The 27,026-nt window shown below is 35.7% G+C and overlaps 1 protein-coding gene across 2 annotated transcripts in view; it reads right to left on the bottom strand.

The window, feature by feature from the left end:
* RAB11FIP2 (RAB11 family interacting protein 2) overlaps window positions 1-27,026 on the bottom strand; it is a 225,822-nt gene that overhangs the window by 177,006 nt on the left and 21,790 nt on the right. Inside the window, exons 4-6 of one of the 2 annotated variants that reach the window (XM_075504467.1) lie at window positions 21,945-21,990; window positions 17,352-18,208; window positions 15,010-17,305 (exon numbers count right to left, since the gene is read on the bottom strand). In XM_075504467.1, the coding sequence (XP_075360582.1) occupies window positions 17,981-18,208; window positions 21,945-21,990 (274 nt within the window). In that variant the 3' untranslated portion in view covers window positions 15,010-17,305; window positions 17,352-17,980. Of the gene's footprint in view, window positions 1-13,345; window positions 17,306-17,351; window positions 18,209-21,944; window positions 21,991-27,026 lie in introns of those variants that run through there. The other variant, XM_075504465.1, reaches the window with a different exon arrangement.

Below are 27,026 nucleotides of genomic sequence, written 5' to 3'. Positions count from 1 at the left end.
ACTGCAGCAATTTTGTATGTGATGATAAATTTGGGTGGAAATCAGCCCAATGGTTTCTCAAGAAAAGTAATGCAAAGAAACTCCCTAAAGTTATTTGTGCATCTTTTTCAAAGTTCATGTATGGTTTAAATACTGAAATATACTTGCATTTCTTTGGAAAAATTGAATACCTGCGCTCTTGATACTTGCACAGGTCTTTCTCTCCCAGGATTAGTCTCACTGTAGTTTGCAGGATTTACCATGACTACTTATAATCACTGGTTGAAAAATTGACAGGCAAGGTATTTTTCCCAAGAAAAGTACTTTGTAGAGCTTAAGAAATAGATATCTTGGTAATCGAATTTAGAAAGGGAATGCATATACATGTAAAGAAAGGTCATTGTTAGCTGCAATGTGACAGATCTAGTCCGTATTAATCTACACTGATTTGATGAAAATCCATGACTTCACTGAATTTTGGACTGACTCCTAACAATTGCAGATCCCAGCCAAATACAACAACCTCTTACTACGGTGATTTTCAGATTGACCCATTTGGGATAATATGCTTCATAAAAACCTAGACTGTAAAACTTATGAGTTCTTTCTAGCTTAAACAGCTCCAAGGAACTAGACCAATTGCAATTTGAACTCTGGTTTGCATAAGCCTTTATGATATCTTGAATTATCATAATAAATCCTCAATTTTTTAATTATTGTACATTAAGTACCCTAAGTCTCCCTTAGAAAAAAACGTAAGTCCAGCAAACCCAAATAATAAAGTCTATTTCAAAAGGAGCTTTGTCCTTTTCTTTTTGTTTTGCTTTCTTTGTGTGAAAATATTGTGCCTTTCTGAACCCCGAGTTTTGCTTCAGTCCAGTGACTTGGGATTTCAAACATAAGTTACAAGTTACAGCCTAAGCCTGTATCAGCTTACTTTATGGGAATTCGGAGGGGTTAAATAATGATAAATGCTTGATAAAATGGGAGGATTAAAAATACTTTCTCTTTTATGAGCATCAGTACTGTGGCCGAATTCCACTCTTTTAAACCAAGATAAAATGCTTTTTACTTATTTTCATTCAGTATTAAGAAAACCGTGATTTTGCTTCTACGGAAATCGGAGCGCAGTTCATGCCCTTCTCAAGCTTGGTTTGTATCTCCCCCCATTCAGCTTTTGTTGTGCTCTTCTGGGTTCAGCTCGAGCAGACTTTGGACAGGGCCCTAGCAATTAGAGAAGTCTCAAGCAGTTGGGTTAGGTGTTTTAAGTTTCATATTCTTCGTTTTGTTTTCCACTTATCCACTACAAATGGGTGTGACTAACTGAAACAATTAAAAAAAGTTAGATTTTTAAAAAATCTTTCAGAAATAATTGCATTTCAATAAATTCACAATAACTTTTGTTAGTTCTAATCTTACTATAATCTATTCAACTATTTAAAATTTAGAAATATTCATACAATTTTTCTCTAAAGTTTGAAGAAAGTCAAGGTAGTGAGCTAGCTGAAGTCCTGGCTAAACATCTGTATCAGTTTGTTGAAGTCTTAAACCAGGTTTTGAAACACCATCCTTTTCTATTGTATAAGAATATTTTTTTGCCTCAGTTTATTCCACTAATTCTGATTCGTAATTAGTTCATCCACAGCTGAAAAAAAATCAAACAGGAATTTAAAAATGGAAAAGATATTATTCTCTTCTTTCTGTCTGCGTATAACAATACGGTGTAAGAGGAAGAGATCTATCACCTCTAAAATTATGAAGGATAAGGACGAATGTAAGTAAATTGATTCAATTTAATAATTCAATTAAATACAATATTCCTTTTGTTTAATAATTGAATTTAGATGAATTTATATTATTTTCTTATATAGCTAGCCTACTTAGGGTAATTTATTTCAGTAGCATCAACAAGATTAATTCCTAGATTTTTTTATCCATTGGAATTATAATTTCTACACAAATGAGACCATTATCCAACCCATAATAAATGCAAATATTAAAAAAACTACACAAGTGCTTAAATAATATATACTAGATATGTTGTGCCATACATATTAGCAAACTTAATACAGTTATAGCAGCCTTAAAGGTGTTCTGTTTGCTTATTAATATTATTTAATTTTTTTTTTTACTATTTTGGATTAAATCAACTCAACTTGGCTCACAGAAACATTTCTTTTCCCCCCCTGTGCCTTGTAGCTTTGGTCTAATCTTATGGTAGGTATTTGTTGACCTTTAGGTAAAAAAAGGTGAATTTCATAGAATTTTCCTTTTTTAAAAAGAAACGAAACAAGTATTGGTTCATCTTGGATGAGCTTTCCCTTATTGCTACCACAATCAAAACATTTGTTTGTAAAAGGTTTACCTTTCCTTGGATCTGTTCACTCCATTAAACAAAAAACCAACCCCGTGTTTTCAACCTCTGTACTCATCGAACAGATCAATTTACTTTTATCTATACTTCACCCCTGTCTGTAGTAAACGTTAATTTGCCTTTAGAGCTGCTCACTCTTGGAGGTCTCTTAGTATGCTGTCCCGAAACAGGTAGTTTCTTGAAGGGGTGACCATGCATAGAAAAAGGTCATTTCTTCTAACACTGAATTAAAAGCTCTACAGAATAAGAAAAGATATATTGTCTTTGAACTGCTTGCTTGGTCTTTATATGGTTTTTTGCAAGCCTCTAACAGCACATCACCATTCTCGCCAGAAGTTTGGGCTAGAGAAACCTTGGTCCCCTCAGTGTGCCAAGCTCTTGATTTTGCTTCCACTCCAGTTGCAATAATTTCCCTTTTTACCTCCCTAATCTCATTAGCTGTCCTACCTTAACTATGCTGTACAGACTGTTATTATTTGGTACATCAAATTTGGGGTTTGGTTCATAAAAGTTCAGTAATAGTATTTGGATATAAATTTTATACGACTATGTTTTGTCCCAGTTTAAGGAATGCATTGCTTAACTTACGTTATATGCAGAGCTTTACCGGATACCAGAATATGATTGTCCAACTTGGGTCCTGAATTTACTTATTCACTTATGTTCAAATAGATGTTATCTCAGTTGTGGCAACCCAACTCCCTTGACCTCCTCTGACTTTTGGGTAAATACACATTTAATGGTAACGTCGCCTTTTAAATTCTTTGCCAAGTATTTTATGATTATTATAATCATAGATTATATAGTTCATTATAATTTTTGTCTCTCTAATATCAGTAGATAAACCAATAGACTTAATATTCCATGTTTTATTCTACATCTAAATCTGTTTATAGGTCCTAAGTGACTTTTAATTTGTTCTCCCTCATTGTCTATGGGAACTTTATTTGACATTATATTTAGATACAGTCTTATCCTTTTTACAAGCTGGCGCTTTCTAACATGACCCTTGGAGAATAGCAATGTAATAATTTTAAAAAAGGCTTGTGGTTGTTCTTATTGCTTCAGTAATAATTTGTTGCTCATATAGCTTGAATATTATTGGTTTTATCAGAATAAAACCATAAATTTTAATATTACCTGTTATTATAGTCCCTATTAGCTGGAATGAAAGGTTTCTCTTGAATTCCTAGAAGCAGCATTCACTTTTAATGTCAGCATAGAGACAATACTTATCTTTAGACATCTCTGGGGAGTTTTGCAATGTCAGACTGAATTCATTATCATCAGACCATCCAGCTGACTAGAAGATGACCTAATCCTATACGCATTACTCACAAATGTAGTCCTGTTAACATAAATAGGACAACATAGGAGAATAATGGATTGCAAGGTTTGGTTTTTTTTTCTTTTTACATCTTAAAAGATGTAACCTAGTTCAATTCTGCTTTTCGAGATACAAAACCATGAGAGTTGGTTACATTCCTGTGAAGAAACTAGTTAATTACCACAAGTTTCCTGGAAAGGTGATGTTGCCCGAAGATGGGGGAAGCTGGACTCGGTGATCCAATCGGAGGTCCCTTCCAACCTGAGTTAGTCTATGACAAAAATGTCCCTACGGCACTTGGTGAAATGAGACGTCCCATCCCAGTGAGCCATTCGATATTTTAAAAATTGACTGGGAATTTCTTTCCTGCTAGTGCTTTGGTTGGGAAGAAATAATTCAGCCTTCTTGGTTAGACTTGCTAATGGCGTTACTGAACAGATTGTTTCTTCTAGTTTGGACATGAAGGAGACAGATGTTTAAATTCGACTTTTTCTCCTCTCTAAGGCTGTGTCACTATCTTCTCAGAGGCAGCTTTTCTTAATGCCCCACCAGACGGTGTCCTGACTCCAACACGGCTGAGCGGTTCGTAGCAGTAAGTGCTTTCGGTGCGGCAGATCCTGGAGGGGGAGGAAAAGCTACGGACGGGAGGAAGAGCTTAAAACAGGATTTCACCTGCAAGCTGTGGAAGGCAAAAGAGATGTCTTGGGGGCTAAACAACATCAAAGGATGAGAGCAGATCCCGGAGGGTGACAGAAGTAGTTTGGGTTTAGAATTTACTTCCTTTGTCAATGACTCAATGGAATTTGAGTAGTATTTACAAATACATACACTTTCCTTGCATAAGAAAATAAAAGGCTGTTTGGCTCAGCAGAACTGTTACAGATTTAACCTGACAGCAAATTCCCCCGTACTCGGCTAATTACAGAGAGATGCACGAGGCTCTCCTTCCAGGTGCCTTAGCCCTGCCTAGTAGGAAGCGTCACTCTGTCAAAGACATTTGAACAATTATCGTAGTAAATTTGTCAGTTGAGAAATTCGATTTCTGGGCTGCTTGAAAGAGAAATACAAGAAGATATTTACAATAACAGCATTTGTTCAAATGGTGAAAATCCCTTTTAATTATATAAATTTTCTGAAAAGCTTCATAGCTACAATAGTTTTATGAGTCATTTATTAGAAAAGATTGAGGTTTGTAAGAGGATCCAGCTGTAACTTGCCCTGAGCACTGTACAAATTCTTTAGTAAGCACTGATGACTTTTTTTGTGTCTGTGCGATTGAAAAAAATACCCAGTAGTTTTGTTTATCAATGCAAAAACTTGTTTAAACATATTCAGAACTGTGTTTCTGTTTTTATTGAACATAATCTGTCTGTTTCTCTTATTAAGAATGCTTTCATACAAACGATCAAAATTATGAAACCGTATACCTCAGATTCACATAGAAGTTGAGAAAATGTAATGGTGGTAAGTTTTGATGTTTTCTGAAGTAGGAAGACTACAGCGTTTTGGCTTGGGGATAAGTACTTTAAAGGCATAGCACATGATGTTTTCCTTTCACGCAGAAAAGAGAAGTAAAGCAGATTTTTTTGGCAAATTAATTATCCTAACTTCCACACAAATCATCCAAGTAAACTGAGTCTGACCTCTCCACTCCAGCCTTTCTGGGAGCCACTGTTTGGCACGCCTGCATGCTCGTGCTCTCCAATTATCTCAAGGAAAAGATAAACTAAGGATAAGGAAAAGTTAAGATCTTGGGAAAAAAACACTTAGATGTGACGGTGTTTAGTTTAACTATTAAGAATATAATCAGTAAAATCTGCTCTGCCTTAGTGGGTCCCTTGCTGTCCCTCGACTGATTTATGTCTAGATGCAGAGGTGTTGCTTGAATGTTCTACCTGTGCAGACCAAAGGCAACGAGGTGCCAAATGCCTCCCAAGTCTCGTGCTGGGTCTGCTGCCTTCACTGAAGTGATGCACCTACTACACAGTCCTGGAATAAGAGTTTTCAAGTTACTGATCTAAAAATGACGAGTACTGGCAGAATTGCATCATCCTCTGTCAAGATTAAGGGAGAAACAAAAGAAAAACCCTCCTGAAATTCCTCTGATATTTTTACCTAGGCAACCTCACAGATCCCAATGGGGACTTGAGGCTGTAACTCAACACAATTTTGCATAATTGGACACATCTTAAATTGCAGTCTTCTAGTGTTGCTAACCCTGGAGTCTGACCTTGGCTTTAATTTTTAAAAGTTTACTTTGCTGAAGCTTCTCCTTCTCAACTTCAGTGATATTCAAAACAATGACAGAGCAGCTAATAACTACAAAGCGGGCAAATAACAGAGCACTCATCAAACTTTTTTGTACTTGGATACCATTTTAAACACAAGCGATATTAGGAACAGAGCATGATTTAAATGTGCTTTGACATGGGAGATGATACCGGGGAAGATAAATGTTTTAAATCAAACTCTATTTAAGATAAGCGTGGCATACAAAGTAGCTACTTGACTCTTGAATTTAAAAGTGCAGTTATTCAGATACATACTTAAATATACAGAACCGTATCTGGAAAATATGTTCAATGAGCAATTATATTAGTAAAGAAAATACAACGTGCTCGGGCAGTACGCCATTTTATTTATTATTATTCTTCAACTAATTTTTACAACTTGCCAAAGTGCATGCTCTATACTGATTTGAAGCCAAATTGAAAGTACAGGTGCACCAACATGTGAGAAAGTATTTCAATAGCTGAAGAAAAAGCTTATATTCAGAACTGAAGCTGTGTAAATCAATGTCTTCAACTGCTTAGCTGTGTGCCAGAGGAAGAAAAGGTCTCAGAAAGAAACAGACTGATGCTACTGCCGTCTCACAAAAATCCTGGGCTACAAACACATTATTTTTTGTGTAACTTTACCATAAGACAAGCCAAAATATTTCCTTCCTAGGGACCAGGATTCATACTCAGCCCTAAATTTTCCTCTATGTCAGCAAAGCTAATTGCTACTTTGAAAACAGGTGTGGTAAGGGTCCGCTGCCCTGGATCTAAGATAGTCATTAAAACCAGTGCAAAGTGGGAATAACTGTTAATATTGAAAATTAGTGGCCTTTTAGGCTCATTTGATGTGGTATAATGCCAAAATTTGCCATTAATGTCAAAGTTTGAAAAAAAAACCCCCACTTATGCAGAATTCCACAACTTTCTATTTAGTAAGGGTCTAGAGACAAAAAAAGGAAAAAAAAAGTTTTAAAAGGAGTGAGCCTCCTGAGTTTTGCTGCTCACGAGAAGTGGTCTGAGAACAAGAGATTCATGTTTTTTTAGCAGATGTGCTGCCAGCTTTTCTAACAGGCAGCAACAGACAGTGTAAACTCCAGGGCCACATCTAAAATAAACACATTTTATACCTGTGGGAAGCAAGGGAGGTTCAGTTTTCCAGTGGTCTAAATAATTAATATCCAGCAGTTGAGAGATACATGCTGATATAAAACACGGTGGTTCCATTGGGTACCGCAGCAGAAGGATAACAATAATCCAAATTTCAGGCTGAGATCTGCTACCGTGCAAACTGCAAGGGCTACAACCAACTTGCTCAAAGGTTTTCAGACACTGACTCTGCTGTGCAAGTACCAGTCCTAGGTTAGCGACGAGAAAACGATGAAATCCTGGAAATTTTATAAGTGATAACGTTATCCCTCGGTGTCTTTTTAAGTGTTCTAAAGAGAACGCATTGCCTTCTAAAATACCTCAGAAACAGTACCACTTTCTATTTGGGATTGCAGTGAGTGGTTATTTCAGCTGGCCAGTATTATGCTGGTAACATTTCCCAAGCTAGAATGATGGCTACTTTGTATGGGGATTTATCAGGGGAAGGATGTTTCCCAGGACATCGCAACAAGTGCTCCTGCCAGAAGACCACCATTTCACTAAAAGATTTCGTTTCTAAAAAGAACTCTACTAGCCTAATATATCTCTTTATAACTGCATCACTCCTTGTTTATGTCAGTCTTTGAACAAAGCATTGACTCCGTTAGCCTTTTGTCAGACTAAGAGCCGCAATTTTTCTTTCAAAGACAAGTCAAAGTAGGAATCAAATAAAGCAGTGAAAGATTTAATATTTTGCGTATCTGCTAATTGTCCTTTGAGTAACAAATAAATAAATAAATAAAAGCAGGGGCTTGTAATTCAAGCAATTTATTTTGGGGGAAAATTTGTGTACTTTTTTCCAGGCACTAGGAATATCTGAGAAATCTGTTACTATTTGTGTTCACAGCATCTAGCACACTCCTGAAGTGTGATGCTGACTGTAGCTAGTCCGTTATTGCCTCCTGTAAGGAATCAGTTATTGCTTCTCATGCCTACCACAGGAAAACTCAACAAGCTCATTCCTCACCTTTTATATTCTGAGTGAGATGCTGTTCCCTTCTACAGCTACCTTATATATTACCATTTGATCAATCTTCAGTACAGTGACTATCTAAAAACTGTCTTCCTCTCCTTCTAAAATTAACATTTCACTTTTTACCTAAACGCATGACTCCCAGTTGCTAAAGACGATCATTGCTGAATGGTTTTCTCCTACTTCTTTATTACTGAACACCTTAAAATATTGGGACTTTGAGAGATACTGTGATTGTGAGAGGGGCTTTGGTTAGGTTTTCACAGAAGAACTCTTTTCTCCAACGCTAGCTTTTTTTAACACACATATTCAACCACAAAGTACAGCTATCTACTTACTTAGTTACAGCAGCTGTCTTTTGCAAGTCTACATGTTTCTTAGAGGGATACAGGGAAAAATGTGGTCTCCTCTTTACTCCGATGAACTGGCTGTAACTAATGAATCAAAGCTGAATATTCTCCTATTTTTAAATTAGATGAGAAAGACACTGAATGTATTAAACAGAAACCATCTCCAAAGTTGGCAACTTTTCAGACAAGTTAGTAATGTCCCACAGGACATTATCAAGAAATGCTACCTTTTATTTTGAACACTCTTTGGCTAACACACTTTTGTGCAGTAAGCCCAAACAGGAACTGCAAAGCTTTGTGGGCTTGCAGATAAAAAACACCCTGACCAACCCATCCAGATTGATATGCATTGGAAATTCGTCTGCTTATTTGCTTCCTTTCCCCCAAGACTAAAGTGACTGTCCAGTCTTAGGGGGACACACGTCCCACCCGCCTTCAAGAACTCTGTTCCCACCTTGATGTTTATTTCACTATGTTTTGCTCTATTTAGGCTGTGGCTTTGAGTCATCCTTCCAAAGTTCAAGATAGTTTTCCAATGAGCCCTTCAGAAACTTGCTTTGATCCCAGTTTTGGCAGTCATCTCTTGTCACATATTTCATTTGTTACTTTAGACGTAAGTCCCCATCCAAAACAGTCCAAAGGCAAAAAAGAGGAACAGCCTCCAAATATGGTGAGAGCTAAGCTGGTTTCTGGAGTAGTTTAGCACATCGGCATGCATAAGAATGAAGAGAACTGGAACAAGTTTTAAATAATGCTCTAAATAGACTGTGGTGAAATGTTCAGAACTTAAAACTACACAGAAACCCATGAAACAGATAAAAGAATAGCTAAGACCCCATTAGTAAATATAACTCTGTCATGATCAACTCCAGCAATAAAATGTTACTTCAACTCTCTGAAATCATGTCCGATGAAACAAAGGTTAAGCGCAAGTCCTTAACTTAATGTTTGGTTTATAAAGAGCTAGTAAAGTTTACACCATCAAATATGAAGGATGAGGGTTTTTCCAAAGCAATTATACCCGACAGTTATAATAAAAATACTTTCCAGAAAAAATATTCTTCAGTATCCACCAACTGAATCTTAATTCAGATCACACAATTCTTTTGCTTTTAATTAGGATTACTTTATTTCTCCCCACTGCTGTTGGATGCTCCTTTCATTTAGTATCTCAACTTAAAATTCACACTATTTCACAGTATTCTGTGTGTGGACTATGAGGAGGCCAATTACGAGAGGGTCTCAAACAGCCACAATGTTAATCAAGTGTATTGTTACATATATTGTAGCCAACAATAATCTGGCCCTTAATGATAAAGAAATAGTTATTTATACAAGGTTTTAAATGTTAAAATATAAGAAATAGGAAGCTTTCTATATCTGATCCTGGATATTGACGTTTAAACGTAATTTAAACGTCATTGGATATTACGATAAACGCAAACCTGGTATTGACGTTTCTCACACACAAAAAAGTCAAGGCCACATCTCACAAAGTGTCGATATTTTTCCCTTGGTCCATAAGAGCAGTACCTAGCACCTGTTGTAATCGGATTCCTATTCTCTTGTCCTCCACTTCATAAAGAAAAGAAAGCAAATTTGATGCTAGTCTGTTGGATAAAGGAGTGGCCGAGGCTACATACCCAAGTTTAGTTGCACTCCAGTTCAACACATAGACTTGTACAATTTTTAAGGAAAACCTTAATTCTCCCAGAGCTCATTTTGAACTTCTACAATACACAAAAGAGTATATCCCATACTTTGGCTCTGTATATTTTGGAAAAAAATAATGTGGGATATCCCAATATGACCTTACAATTTAAAATATGTAAAAAGCTTTTGAATCATAACTATAAAATATTGGAGCACATATTAAAAGGAATTAAAACTATAAATTTCATGAGCACTTTACACTGTTTCTTGTTATACACGTTTAATGATTTAGCTTAAAAAACAGCGTGTAAAAACTCCTTAAAAATAACGTATTGAAAAATGCTTAGCCAAATGCAATTGCTATGCACAAGGCAAGACTTTTCTCTTAAAAAAACCTGACATTTTGCATTTTGTGCTTGTGTTCCTTAAAAATAAGTACTAAGTAATCTACAATTAGCAAAATATAAGCATATTTAAGCTATTAATTATAAGTTAATGAAATAAGCTGCTTTAATGGGGAAAACATTTTATTCGGAAAGAGAAAATACTCAGAGCTGGAGTCAGCAGCTGCTTTTAAAGGATGCCATTAAGCTGCCATTATTTTGACAAAGCCCTGGCCTCAGAGAGGCAGATTTTCTTAATGCATTGTAGAAGTCCTTGGCAAATTACATAATATTCATTAAATTTAAATGGAGACCCTTGATGTCTCCTGTAAAGATGTCCCAGGGAGTCAATTTTCAAGGACTTCCTAACGTAAGCAGCAAGTTATCGGAGAAGGAGACATTCATCACCTAAGAAGGCCCCGAATGAATCATTTAGAGAAGCAGGCGATATGACACATTTTGGTGGGTTATTTGTTAGACGCCACGAGACCCTGAGCCAGACACCTGCTTCAAGTAAGGACAGAGGCAATCTGGCCAGCCAGGCGCTGCATACACCGAATTTCCTCAGACACTTCCTAACTTTCCTATGAAAGTGGTTCGTTTAATCCCTAGAGTTAATACTACAATGTCAGAGGGACTAAAAAAGCAGAGGTGACAGCTGGCTAAAGCACTGTGCTTCTGCCTGACATCTGCCTCCCACCTAACACCTTGGGAACTAAGCCTTCTGTTAAACTCCCACTTTTTTTTGCGTTTTCGCCCTGACACTGATCCTGCTAGCGAAGGATGCTGCGTTGACTTTTCCTGTTACAAAAAGCACCTGGCACATGCTGGGCAAATAGATCCCTTAAAATCTGAATCCTAGGCCTACTAACTTTTTGTTGTTGGTTTTTTTGGATCCCAACAGCAGACTACCCCCATTGCTGCTTTTACTCATTCCCTCCATGTCACACAGCAGATACCGTTAAGGCTGAAACAAAAGACCATCCCAGGAAGTTTTTCCCCTTTTTAATATTTGGCTTCATTTAAATGCTGCCTGTCCCCGAACCCTTTTTAAACTGCTTACTTTTAAAGGACAAACATGTCAGTATTTAGCCACGGAGGGTACTTTTCTGTCCTAAATCACCATCCATTTATCAAAGACGGATCTATGTTGCTAAATGCTGTAAAAACACATTATGAACACACTGCAATAATCTCCATCTAATAGCCATTGGCTTCCAGCATTGAATATACTGATATTTATATAAACATTACACAGACAATGCCACATGGTTTTCAAATCGGGCTGTACTTAGTGTGGTAGCCTGCAATCATCATTACTCAGCAAGTACTACAGACAAAACAGCTTCCTTTAGCAGCTAGTCTTCTTCCTATCTGTCATAAAATGGCACTATTACAAAATAATCCAACAAAATAATCCAACATTTAATTTATTAATGCAGAATAAGAGATGGGATTTGTTTTTCATCATCATTATTTATAACTTTAGTAACGTGCCCAGTGTTACACAAAAGGGCAACACATCCAAGTGAGCTGCAGCCAGAGCTTGCACAACACTCCCATAAAAACAAATTAACCAACTTAAAGTATGGAAATTAAATCCTGATTTTTTTACTCTGTATGGTTCCATAAAGAATTAACCTTAATAAATGTAACTGGAGAGACAATTGTCCTTAATGATCCTTCTAGTTTACATCTAAATACTTCAATAGCTCTTAACTGCTAAACTATATTTAAAATACCCTTGAAAACCTTTATTAGGGGGTTGAGATGTTAAATAATGAAAACTCAAAAACCAACTCCACGTGGGGGAAACTGGAAGCTATTTAATCAAGCTGGGCTCTTACATTGTCAATAGAATTACGGTTGGTATCAACTAACAAACATTATGCCTCCGAGGTAGGGAATTTGCGCTGGCTCCATTTTCAAATGGGCATAGGAACGGAGATTAGTTACCAGATGTGAATTGCAGATGGAAACTGGTATTAATACGCAGCATGGTACCTTCAGAAACCTGCCTTCCTCCTCTGTCCTCATTCCTCATCTACTCGCCCATCGGGACAGTTGCAAAGTCAGTGAGAGACGGGGTGAAACAGCTGATGGAAACCTGCATAACAAAGCGTGTGTACGTACGTGCGCATCTCAAAAACTGACTACGATTTCCCATAACCACCGCATTTCCTGGATACCTCAAAGAGAAGAACCCTTTCTAAACCTCAGAAGTCCATAGCTGTACGATGAAGGACCGAGTCACGGAGCAAGTTAACCGCAAGGAAAGGAATCGCACCCCAGTGAAATTCAAGCCTCCAAAGAACTGGGTGAACTACTCACAGCATTCTTCCCCTGAGCCAGGACCACTCTTCATACCTCCTAACCATCCAGAAAACCTCCTATTGTCCAGGGACAGACTTTGCTGTCTTGCTGCCTCAAGGAAGAGGAAAAGACAACAGGCAAAAGCATTTTTTTTTTTCCGAGAAAAGTGTGTTGAAAAACTTGTGGGAGCATTGAAAAAAATACCTATGGGGCAGGGAGGTGGGGGAGAATGCTCTGGTTTTCTGTCATTCTGGTGGGGTTTTATTCTGTCAAGCATGAAGAGGAATATGCATCATGTTTTCCATATCAAAATTTGCACAGTGCTTGTCCTCATGCTAAAAGCAGTTCTGGCCTGCAGTGCCAAAGATCTCCCAGCAGTATTTACACAACCCCAGAATCAGAGGAATGGGGCACTTAAAGAGACTGCAGCCCTCATATAAAAAAAAAGACATACATATTAACACATTTAAGAACATGCCATTTTTTTCACTAGTTATAAGTTTTGGACACTACTGAAGAGATTTCCCTGCAAACAGCCAGGACATTCATTTAGAGCTGTCCTTAAGGAAATACACCTCTCTGTGGTCTGAGAGTCTTAACAGCGTGGTTCTTACAAACACATACTTAAGCGGAACTTAGAGGTTACATGCTTTGCATAACACAGATTAATATCACAATTCAAGAAATACTGCGGTAGTGCATTGTGGTGCTTTATTAGTGTTAGACATGCAATATTTATTTAATGAACAGAAATTAAAATATTAAGATAACATTTTAATCAAATTAAAGTAGTTGAAGTTGCAATAATGAAACAAAAAAATAAAGTTTTTCATGCATTCTAAGTTTATAGTTCTCACATGTGCATATAGTTGTGATTCTGTACCATTATTAAATGCAGACAAACTACCATTGGTTGCACGAGACAAAATCAACCCTTAAGTTATAAGTAGCGTTCGTATCTTTTACAGACTTCCTATATAACCTGGATCCTCAGCTTTTTATAGTACATTGTAATACAAGACATCTGGAAGCTTCTAAGATGAATAGGAATGGCTCTACCATTTGTAACATACAGTGGCTTCTTCAGTGTACAAACTATGAAAGATAGAGCAAATGCCCACCATGCTTTAGGAGACCATGACTTTTTCAACAGAAACAAATCTCAAAACCCTTCATAAACAGATTAAAGTGCTACCTATTGCATATTAAATACTTCCAGTGACTGTATCTACATTTAGAAGTTATATATCCCTGAAAATAGGGTTTCAAACCGAAAGTGCTGACAGACCCTTAAATCTAGCATCATCAACACAGCAGCGCTATAAACCTTCACCATGTACTTCAAAGAGAGGAAGATAGTCAACATGCTTTAAATATCACCATTTTAAAAGCCCACAGCTAACACCTCTATCATATCTACAACAGTAATGGATACATAAAGAGCAAAAAAAGCATGAGCTTACTTTACATACTGGATGTAGGACAATAAGTTTTCTTTAAAGCTGGAAGTGTAAACAAACCTCCAGTGCAGCAGTAAACATATTAAGACAGCAGTTGTTTGTTTTAAGATGTATCTAAGAAAAGGCATCCTATACAGAAAGAAATGCAGACTAGTACCTAATGAGCATGAGTTTCATTAGGTCCTCAAATCATGAAACCTTTCTAAATGCAAGGCAACATTTTCACAGCTGGAACATTACAAATAGTTCTTGATACAGAGCCAACAGCAATAAATGTAGTTATGTGTAATCTAGGGAGAATGCTACATTCATTAGTAGGTGGAAAACCAAGCTAAACGTAAAATACAGCAGCAAGAGGTAACATATAAATATTAAACATCCTTCTTGAATGGCAGAAAGTTTAAATTTGTTACTTACAACATTAAAGTATGGCCTTGATATTTGTTCTTTAAAGTAAGCAAAGTACATGGCTATGAGCAGAGCTGTTTCAAAGGATAATTTCAAAGTATAGTGTGTGCATGGATGAACTCTTATGCTAATTTTTGAGAGAAAAAACATCAAAATAATGTGGAGATGTCCAAAATTCTCATCCCTACATTTTAAAAGGCAAGAAAGACTGACCGTAAGTGGCAAGTTATTATGGTTTGAAAATGATCTGCAAGAGAGTTTACAATTTGATCCTATGGGCGAAACAGAACTTTCTTTGTTTTCAACATATAAATTACTCTGTATGAAATGTTTTCATTCGAAAGCTGCATCATTCAAAAAATACATGAGGTGAAGATGTTTTTCAAAAATAATCTCAAAATATAGAGAAAAGTTACAATTTTCTTTCTAAGCAGAACATGACGTGCATGTAATCTTTCCAGAATTGCTCCAAAAGCATCCTATATCTTTAGTTATAAGAACTCTACAAAAATATTTTCATAGTTGTAAATGTCCCATTCTGCCTCTCTTAGTAACTTTACCTTTTCCTAAATTGCATTTGTCATTCTCCCCTCATTCTTGACAAACTCTTAGAAACAAAAGGTGCTTTCATTCACTTACAGATCAGATAAAGACTAGATAGCACATTCAAAGCTTCACTAAATTTCTTCACTAATGCACAAAAATTGATCTTTTCACTACCTTTAATCTGCTTATCATTCTTGGTATGCAAATATGTCAAAAGATCTGCTTTTAGTCAATTATGCAGTTTGATATTCTACATTTACATTCTAAAAGAAGTGATTTCAGAGGTGCTAAATATAGTAGAGTTTCATTTTAATAATTATAAGTTGGCTTGCAAGTGAAAAGTCATTGGAGCATATTCTCTGGTTAGTTTACTTGTTAAACGCCATTGGTGTGTATGATTTAATCATTGTAGATACTACAGATGGTCTCATACCAGTTAGTTTGAAAATGACTGTGGAATTCAAAACAATTGCACAACGCTTCCCCATTAACAATATGAGAAAACCACTTGCTTCAGCCAAACATTTGAAAATGTTTAAGAACTTTTATGGAAATACTGAGTAACTGAAATACATCTTGGTGTAATTAGGAAATTAAAATCTAATTGAGTGCAAAACCTAACTTCCAACAGTAAACGTACCATACCTTTAGTACATAACCTTTGGCACTTCGAATATATTACAACAAATTTACAGTCATTTAGATCTTAAGTGGGTCAAGAGAACATTCACGTGGTTTATGAGGTACCGAACTTGATAAATCCTTAGGCTGTCAAAAGAGAGACTACCTGACGAAGTGGAGCCGTTTCTGTGCTACAAACATCTAAATGCAGAGCACTACAAGTAGGTAGGGCTTGAATCACTCGGGCTCCATCCAGGCACAATGATCGATGCTAATGGATCCCAACGGTGGGTTGGGAACACTCCAACTGCATACATTTTAGGGACATAGCGCTAGGGGGATGGGAGGTAGTTGCTAAAAAATTGAGGAAGAAAATAAAAAGAAGAAAGAAAGAAGAAAAGAAGAAAAAGCAAAAAAAAAAAAGTAAATGAAATCCGATAAAAATTGTACAAAAGGGTTTTTTTCTAACAAGAATAATTCTGTGCTGTTATACAATGCTAACATCATCAAAAGCATTCAGATAGAACTTCTTCAACTTTTCCAGATCATAATTATTCAAGATATAACTAATTTTTGCAGTTTTAAAAATGAAAACATAGTTAGAACTTTTACAACAACAACAAAAAATTGGAATTTAGTTTCAAGCTTTTTTTCCTCATCAGCAACAGCCATTACATGGTGCTGTAAGAAAAAAAACAGATCAGGTGTAGAAAAAGAAGAGGAGGAGGAAAAGACAGTCAGTTTTCTTAAATCCAAATTTAAAATATTCTCTACTTTTTTTAATATCATCTTACTGTTTCACAGCAACAGACAATCCAACTGAGACTCTTATGAAGGAAATTAAAATAAAAATCTATTTATGTTAATATTGTGAGGATTCTTCTCCTACAGTGTTTTCCCATTATACGTTCATCACTATATTTTGCCAATTTATTGAATAACAGATACCTTTTTCATATGTCATTTTACAAACAATTATTAAATGATCAGGAAGACATTTACTACATTCTTCTCTCATTTGCCTCAATGACAACTGGCTTTTAGAAGTACTTACAAGGAATACAGATTTTTTTTTAATGAAAAGCCTTTCTAAGTACTCTATAGGTGTTTAAGCAACATAGCCTATTTCTAAAGGCATATACTTTGTTGTCATAAGATTTAAAAAACCTAAGACATATATATCATGTAAAACTCAACCTTAAATTGAGTCAGTTCTATATTTTTTGAATTATCATGTCTATTTAAGTCAGTCTGTTCATTTCTCCTACATTTTCACTGTAGGAGACTTTGACTGAACAAAGTATTCATATCTTTATTCCACACTTTTCTCCAGTCCTCCCTCCAACTCTATTAACACTGTTCAAAGTACTTTAACATATAAAAAGGCATGCAATAACTTCATACAAAAAGATCCTCAAAACAACCTTATGTCATGAGCTCACTACCAAAGTTCAATCATTATACACAAAATTCAGCATTTAAGTGTAAAATAACTGATTCCAGCACGTGCCATTACTGAAATGGCACGGTATTTTTTACACTGTTCCAGCACGTGCCATTACTGAAATGGCACGGTATTTTTTACACTGTTATACAAAAAGCACATTGTATAGAATACAGCATTTACTCTGCAAAGATTGTGCATCACTGTTTTCCTCTAATACGTGTAGAACAAACTACATTCCGTTGCAACAAACCACACTTAGGTTTAGTAAAGCGTACTACACCGGCTTGAAAACAGTGGTCTTGATGGCATGCTGTAATATCAGAATCGATATATTTGCATAACACCAATAATTATTCAAGAAAACATTCATAACAGCACAGGCTTCCCAGCTGAAACTGCCACATGGTGAACGCTAAGCTATTATATAAACTGCATGGACATATTCAATGTGTATTATTAACTCTACTGTAAGTATTCTGTACCTAAAGGTGTTTTCAAAAAGAAAAAAAAAAGTTATTTAGGTAATCTAACAGAATATTACTCTTGGCAGTCCCTGCTAGTGTTTGGAGTAAAAAACAAACGAAAAAACCCCACATCATAGTCCCATCCTCCCCTGATTCCTGGAATTTCTTAGAAGAAAAGGAATGAAGAGAAGTCAAAATGTTAGTGTGATTTCCTCCACTAACGTATTCTGCAGAAAGTACCGTCAAGTATCACTATCTTAAGTTTTGGAAAATTTGCCAGCTTTTCGAGAAGGTTCATATGGCACTCTGAGAATACTAGGCGTTTCTTCCATCACTCGTACAAGAAGATTATCAATGTAATCCTCAAGTTCACGAATATGAGTGTCCTTCTTCTTCAGTTGCTCTTTATGTTTCACCAGCTCCTGCAAAACCTCTTCATAAGTAAGGTTACGGTATCCTGCAGTGGCGTCGAAAGGATTTCCATCCTACAGATAAGTTTAAAAAAAACACCAGATTTTATTAAATAGTTCAGTGTTCTGAACAAGTTGATGGGTTATCGCTTTTCATGTTTCTCATGTACACCTCTTGACAGAAGCAACGTCTCTTAGACAACGTACCTCCATTTGCTCTAGAGCTTTTCCCTCCAGTACCCCCACTGGAGCAGACAACTGGAGATAGGTTGCTCAGTTTAAAACAAGTTTCCCACACTGTCATCTCAGAAAAAAATATTATTCTCAGAGAGGGGTATACACAGTTAATGACCATGTGAGCAGCAACCACACGAACAGTTAGCAGGACCATTTTGGGAAACCAACTATGTGATAACCTTAATTAGAGAAGAACAAGAGAAAGAGCCCTGAGAATTCAAGTCCTACTGTAACTTTCCTGAGTTCTCGCCTTTTGAGCGTATCATAGCAAAACATTTACTTAGCTCTAAATGACATCGGCCCTCATCTGTCTTCCATATTCTATTTTTATTCATCAGTGGTTCTCCAGGCCTTGGCCTCTGAATCATATAATAAAACTTTCAATTTTAATTGCAGGTGAAGTTAGAAAGCTGCATCTTATTTGCACCAGAGCACTTAAGACAGAAATGTGTACTACTAAAAGATCTTGCTTCCTTGCTTGCTTGCTTGAAAGCAGGGGGGGGCCAGAATTAAGCAGTAGGGAAAACAGAATTGTTTCTATAATGATTTCTGATGACTCAGTAAGTGCAGATATTAACAGAGATGGACAAATTAGTCCCCTTAACAAAGGGCAACGTGCAATCTGAAACACTATAAACTTGAACATCTTATCCTGTGTTAAGAAGAATTAGCTGTGACCTTAACTAACCAGATTATGAAATATTTTGAAATGTATAACTGAGAAAAAGATCGTGAGAGTTGGTTCATAAAAGTATTAGCATTGTTAGACATGCAAAGCAGTAACTTTTATCTGATTCAGAAATCGAGACATTTAAAAGATACGGAACCTCTGTCTAAGTAAAATAATCTAACCTCTCAACAGGGCAGAAGAAGAGCACAAGACAGCTTTTGTTTACAGTAGGAACTTGCCATTAAAAATGATAAAGCTTGCACAGCTAGGAAGCACACCACATAATAAAGTCATAATCATTCCTTTTCCATGCTCCATTGCTTTTCATTCCTTTTCTTTCCCTACAGCTCCATATTTACACATTGGCATATGTCGAATCATTAAAATATGCAGGTGGCCGAAGTTTTCAAATAAACCTAATTGAAAGTGATGGGGCACTGCAAATAGGCTGAAGTACGACAGATCAATCAGCCTTTCTCCATCAATTATATTCTAACAGTAGATCTTGAAAATATGTGCTTTTAAGGGTTTCTCACCACATTTGAGATATTTAATGTCGCATTTATGTACGCATATTCAGTATTTTAAACTATATTATCAAGTTACAATATTGTAAGTGATCAATAACTCCCACTTTATTAAAATGCCTAACTTGATGAAATTTATAAATTGGTTAGTAATTGATTTCCAACAAGTATAGAAGAGAAAATAACTTCACTTTGTGGTCATTATATTTTTAGCACATTTTCTTCTACAAGAAGGAAGTAAAATTTTCTCTTTATGGTACTAAATTTTTGTACACGTTGGAAAAGACATCATTAACACTTCCCTGTCTAAAATATAGGGTTTTCCTAATTTTCTGATTTGGCAAAGGAACAGGAATTAAGATGCAATGATGTCTTTAATTTTTATACAGAGTTTACTGAAAAATTGTGCGTAATACATATGCTTTAAAGATGTTTTGTCATACACATGCTCTATATAGATCTTTGGGGGGAATAACCTATCACATTACTTACACAAAATTCTAGTTAAAGGTTGTTAGTACTTAGAAATAAATATTGTTAAAGTGAAGAAGATTTTAAATGTTCAGTTTGAGCAAATAATTGATACTTAAATGTTTAGGGAACAACTGTATCTTTACAAAAACAGATACTACAATTTTAATACAAAAAATTAATCTTCTACTGAATTATTAAGAAAAAAAGATTCTAAATAACAAGCTATGCAAAGAACGATTGTCTCAGCTACAAAATACTATTGGGGTACACACTGACAGCCAGAGGAAATGGAGTTAGATAAAACGAAGGCCTGGCAACCTCTGATCATCTCTTTATTGTTCTAATGAGGAATTCTACTCTGGGAATATCATCTAAGCTACTTTCACATCTTTTGTCCTACTTACTACATCTTCCTTTCAGTTCTTAATTAGGCCTTAAAGAGCTCACGCTGCCCTTTCAACTGGCTACTGCTCCCATTTAAACACTGCTTTCAGAGACAGGTGTTGGCACCAGAGTAGAAGACATACAAACATAATTACTAAATGTGATGCACAAGGAAGAAATATAACAACTTGGTGAGGGCTATTATTGCAGAACCTAATAATAAATTACTTCAAACACCTTAGAAAGCAATCTTGAATATTTAAAAAAAAATTCAAATGGTTTCATTCAAAACTATGGTTGAGATATAGTTTTTTCTCCTCCTAATTTGTATTTTGTATTAAATGAGCACCACCTCATAATCCTGCAACTGACATTTAGGATAGCTGGTATTCCAAAAGAAAAATCATCAAGGATTTCTTTTATCACCTTTAAATCCTTTAAATAAAACAATTCACATCTTATTTCTTAAAAGAATTAAACTGATGCTTTTACCAGCAATAAATTACTTTATTTGCAGTAGTACATTTGCAAGCACATAGAAACTGTAATTATGGTTACTTTACAGACAATAGCTGCTAAGTTAAATCAATTTTTTTGATGTCGCTTTTTGTCAGAGATTAAGTAACCGCCTGGTAGAATTCAGTTTACTATCTGATCAAAGGCAGCCTTCATATATTCTGACATCTCCCACCAGTTACTTACATTATAAAAACTTGGGCATTTACAATAACATCAAATGTTATTACAAATCATTTACATAAACCAGCAGAAAACAAACAGTACAAAGTCGTATTTGCTTGTGAAACTTGTTTTCTATATATTTTAAAGATTGAAAACAAACCCCTTTTAAAGATTTCGTCTATTCACAGAACAAATCCTAGTAAGACCACATTTTCCTTCAAACAAAGACACTGCATAGGAAATATGTGGATATTTTTGCTCTTTTTTTAGCACACAATTTATTCTAGGTACTTTTAGAGTCAAAAGAGTATTTTGAATAATGTCTAGTATTTCTATTTTTAGTGTTTTCTGAGAGGCTGTTCATTTATTATTTGTATTATTAATCCTATCACATATCGGTTCATTACTTCCATTTCGATTTGCCATCTAAAGGCTGTCCTCAAGTCTCCGACTACAGTGATAGGAAACTCCTGTTAGGTCAATTAATACATCACTGCCTAATGCAGAGTTCCTCACCTCACTACTATTTCTCTAGTGTCATCTGAAATACCCCAAAGCAACAGTTTTCTTTTTACTTTCAGTGCAAAGATCTAATTTTTCCCTTCTTCTCTACATTATCATACCAGGAGTACACTGCATATTGAGTGTAAAACTCTTCTTTATTTCCAAATTTATATTAAGCCTGCAATTTTCTAATTAGATTTTTTGATATGTCAAAAGAAAAACAAAAAAACCCTAACTTTTCCTTATAAGAGATTAAACAATAATAGCTTATATTGTGTCAAGCACCAATTAGTTGGCATTTACCGATTGCTTTCCATAACACTTCATAACTCACCATTGTTTTCCTGAGGTCCTCAATGCCAGAAGGATTCATATTAAAACTGTGGGAAAAAGCCAAAACCCCAAATATTAGCAGTGCATACTTATCAGACCAAAACATCTACTAGAAGACACTACTGAATTAGGTATATAGCTATAAAATATTTAATATGATTTATTTTCTTCATTTGTTGAACTTGGGAAAAGTAGGAAAATATTCAAAGTTAATGGAAATTTTCATATATTCTTTGTTCACAATTTTTTGTACTTTTCATATGCTTTTTTGTCATAAAATTTGAATAAGTAATTAAGAAATGCAAGAAAGGATATTATGGATTGGGCTTCCCCAGCTCTTCTCTTATCTCTAGACTTACCTTGAGCTTCTAAGCAAAAAGAGGTACTTTAAATGAAATATTCTGGAAACAGGTGCCTGGGATGAGATTGTTAAAAAACAACAACAAAACCCTGCAGACTAACATGTATTCCCAGCTTTCATGGCAGCTGCTAGAGGAGGAAGGTCCTTTAGAAATTCCAGCGAGATTACCAGCTTAAGTCAGAGCTGAAAAGCCATCTTCTGTCAGCAACATTTGTTTTGTACTTAAAATTGAGTAAATAATCAATTTTTTTATAAACCTAGTGATTATCCCACATATGGAAAAAGCAAAGCTACTTCATGATGTTGTTGTGTCGAGATTTTTTTCTTCCTCACCTGCAAAAGTGCAGTTGATATTGATAAAAGCAGCCATTGTCTAAGCGTCAGGCCTAAGAAATGGTCCACTGGTCTCTCAGGTTGATGCAATTCTTAGCAAATACCTTCAAAAATCAGTGCTGCTACGTTCTTACGTACTTGCTACAGGAAGTTTGGAGAGAAAACTAACTCTCTGAAAATGCGTTCAGAATTTGGGTATGGCTCACATACTATTTACTTGGTAGCATCACAGCAGACATCATTCTTTCACATCTCAGAATCTACTATTTAGTTAGATTACATGTACTGGCTGTCAAGGGTGGCGTTTGTTGACTGAGAATAATGCAAAAAGTTACAAAAATCTGCTTACACTTTTGTTTTATTTTAAAGGTAGCTTAAAGTAAGGAACATGTATTTTGTGACTGTTCATCAGTCTTTGTTATCTGAATTTATAAGCCATATATTTCAAGGTGTAAAAGTGGAAGGGACTTAATTTACAAAGGTAAATTATGTAAAATGTAACCCCCCATTTTTTTCTGTAAAAAAAAGTTTTGTTTACACCACAATTTTTTTTTTTTTACATTAACATTTTTTATTCTGTACATTATTTTTCATTTCCAAAGCAGGCAGTCTTTTGCTTATACAGAAGTCCCGTGAACCATCTGCTGGACTGAGGATATTAGGTAAAGATTGGATTACATGAACAGTCACAACTAGAAATCAAGAGGTGTCTGATGAATCAAGTTCTGGCTAATTCCCATTATACCTGTTTGTAACAGTGATCCGCAGCAGTCTGCCTAGTTTGCTGGAGACCAGTTTTGAATGAGGGGCCTCTTTCATCGGGTATTGTCTAAAAAGCTAAAGGCAGGAACCCTCCCTCACAGCCCGCCTTTTAGTTTCACACTGATGTGTCAAACACATGATGAACTTGCTTCATTCATGGCTGCCTTTTGTGATCCGAGTACAAAAAAAATGAGTTAACTGAACTGGATCGAATTAGCTTGGTGAAAACCAAGAATGTCTCTATTTAACGAAGTGTGGCGTTAATTTGGGATATCTTTCTTTAGGGACTGTTTCCTCATGTTAGACAAGATATAGAATAATACGGCCTGACTGCTCAACTGAGTGACTTTCTGAAAGGTTAAAAAAGCAAGATCTTTCATTGCCTTGAATGACTTTATCGTTTCTGTGAAATAAGTTCTGGGACTCTTTTTCATAGCAGCAGCTTAAAAGAAAAGCAGCAGTTCTGACTACGAAAAGTTGCGTTTGAAAATTAGAAACATAAATCCTTGGCAATATAGACTAATTTTTTTTTTTTTTTTTTTAGTTAAAAAAACTGCAGTCATTTCCATAACATTGCAGACATTGTAACTGCAATTACAAAAGAGCACATCTGTGGATTTCACATGAAGCAATTTGAATACACTTACAAAAAATGAAAAACTATTAAACAAAATATTCACCAATAAAACCCCAAACCCCATGAATACTCTTATTCATATTTTAAAGAGATATGTGGAATATATACTGCTTCTCAAGGAAGAAACAGGTGCTGAGATTGCATATAACATTTTTTAAATCTGATTGTCTGCTAAGTAAGGTGGGAGCTCCACGGCCTCGCTGAGCCCCGCAGGGTTTCCTGCCAGCGCTTCCATCCCGAGGTGAGCGTGAGCAGATGCAGGCTCGCGCCGCCGTACACATAATTCACTGTCTGAGGACCAAGTAATACCTTGAAAGAAAATACTGTAAAATTGTGAATGCATACAGTTGGGGGAGTTGCATGTTTGGTGTATTGAAATTCATGAGAGCGGTTATTTTTTAATTTAAATTTCATCACAATAATACACCCCTAAAGTTACCATCTCACTTGATTACTAGTAATAGCTTACAGAAAACACGCCTCTAGGACCACAGCCCACACGCTGTGCAACCATCATAAGCCTCCTTCGAGCAGCCATTTTCTTGACTTCCTAAGAGCACTGTGAAATCATTGATCTAAGCAGTTATAAAAAATAATGTCCTTTTTTTTTCTGTGTTACAATCAAAGTTCATAGTGATAATGCTTATTATAGTCCCACCTCTGTTTTTTCCCCAGGGTTTGATAAATTGGCGGGGAACTTTTCCCCAGGGTTTGATAAATTGGCGGGGAACTTTTGCTATGGAAGCATGAAAAAACTATGTGCACAGCTTGGGAAAAAAATTTCTTTTAGCTTTTTTTGAACACAGTTTTCTGTGAACAGTGATTGTAAAAAAAAGTGGCATTGTGGGATTCTGTAATTATTGTTTCTCAATTACGCCCAAACTAAATTTGCTCAGTTTACAAGTAAAAAGATTATTCTTTTCTAACAAATGGACTTTCTGCCAATTCACCCTGAGAACTGAAGTCAAACTGGGTTTCTCTGGCTCATCGGCATTAACGCTGTGTGTAACTCCTAGGTTTATATCCAAGTCTAATGCCTCTTTACTGGACATACCATCCAACCTACACAAACTGGCTTGACTACTCTTTCTGTTCACTGAAAAGAGCTCATCTACCTTCTTGCTCCTGGGTCCTTCATCATCTCAAGGAATCAAGTCATCTTCTGTCTCCTCCACTTCCCAGACAGGGCAAGAAGCCCCCCGCTCCACCACTGTGGAGTCTCATGTGCCTCAAGTTGATGTCCCAGGTCCCATCATGATTTTTAACAGAAGCTCCATGGTTTGTCTCTTACAGCTAATAAACTTTCATTCACTCCAACCACTTTCAAGAAAGTTAGGAAGTAGTAAAAGGGAGGTAAATCACACCACCACAGATGCAAAATCAGCTGCAGTAGGATCATGCAGGTGTCTCTGACCAAGCAAGCCACCCAACTTCTACATTGCCCCTACCTCACTATAGGGAGAATAGACTTCGTCAATCTAGCAGAGAAATTAGTCGTGTCCCCCATTTCACTCATCTGGGAATTCAGTTAGTTTCCTTAACAGTTACTTTACCTCAGATATTTTTACCTGATTGGTAAAAATGGATTTAATCCATTTACCAAATGGATTAAATCATATCCGTTATTTTATTGCAACTTTTCTTTACATGAACATTTTAATTAATAGTAAAGGTTTTTTTAATTTCTGGGTTTTATTAGCTTGGATTTAAATTTTAGTTCATCTGAGATGAGAACTCTTCTGTATTTCCATGTTCCTGGGGGGAGAAAAGTGTGAGAAATAAAAACAGAATAAACTAATAATGGAGACAGACATACTATAATGCTGATTCTGTAGAGTACTTTGGATGACTATTTCATAATAATAACAAGCATATTATTTTATACTTTCTTGTTATTTTCCCTATTTAAATACATTTCATTAGAACTACATGAAACTCTTACTTTTTTTTCGTAACACCTACTTTTTATGAGGTAGTTAAATACTTACATTGCGTGCTGATTATTTGCAGTTTGTATAGAAACTTCAACACAGTGGAGTTGAGTTTAGGATGTATCACAGGCTCAAGTTTATGACTGGAGCTTGTAATTTTGTGTTTTGAAGTTTAATGGTAGTTAAAAATTCAAACATTAGGTCTAGTGGCTGCTTAAATATTTAGCTTCTAAATGCCTAGAGATTAAAACAACGTTTAAAAAATCTTTCCTATAACTGATTTAAATATTTTAGTGCCTGAACCATTTACTCTGACAACATAATGAATGGGAATCAGACTCCTAAATTATGCTGTATGGAAAGCATATTTTCTTAAGGAGCAAAAGCTTTTTATTTATCTTTAGCTATTCGTATTAGTTATATGATCATTGTACTGTATACTATTAGAAATTAAAACTACAATATTTACATTAATCTTTACTATTCAAAGTATTGAAATCTTCTTTGTGAACTTGACAGCTTGTAAAATAACCATAATACCTATGTGCTCAGTGTGAGCTTTCAGTTTTTTTCCTTTAAAATGAACATCTATATACAAGTTACTAGCAAAGCTCTACTGTGTTCATTTTCCATTAGAGTTGAAAAATTATTCCTATTCCTACTTCTCAGTCTTTGGCCTGATTCTTACTACATTGCTTATGTATTTTTCTTTGGATTCTCACAACATGTATCAAAACCTTGAAATATTAGGATGCAGTTTAAATTATTACCAATGTACTAGAAAAACAAAAGAAATGAATAAAATCAGATACAGTTAATGAAATTCAGAAACTTTGCTTTCCACAGAATATTATTAGCCTGCTGTGCCTGGCAATGCATACATCACTTTATACTCTGAGAAGGAATGACTGTCATGTCTGGCAGATAAGCAAGTATGGAGTAAGCATATTACCATTTATTTCCCAATCAGATTCTGGGGAACATCACTTAAGACACTTCACTATATAAACTGTCCTGCTGTCAAGCCATGCTCCAAGGCCTTCTGAAGTGTGTGTAATC

Source organism: Mycteria americana, chromosome 6 (genome assembly GCF_035582795.1).
Source record: "Mycteria americana isolate JAX WOST 10 ecotype Jacksonville Zoo and Gardens chromosome 6, USCA_MyAme_1.0, whole genome shotgun sequence".
Classification (NCBI taxonomy): Eukaryota; Metazoa; Chordata; class Aves; order Ciconiiformes; family Ciconiidae; genus Mycteria; species Mycteria americana.
The sequence above is the reverse complement of the archived record's forward strand: the minus strand, read 5'-3'. Positions and strand labels throughout refer to the sequence as shown.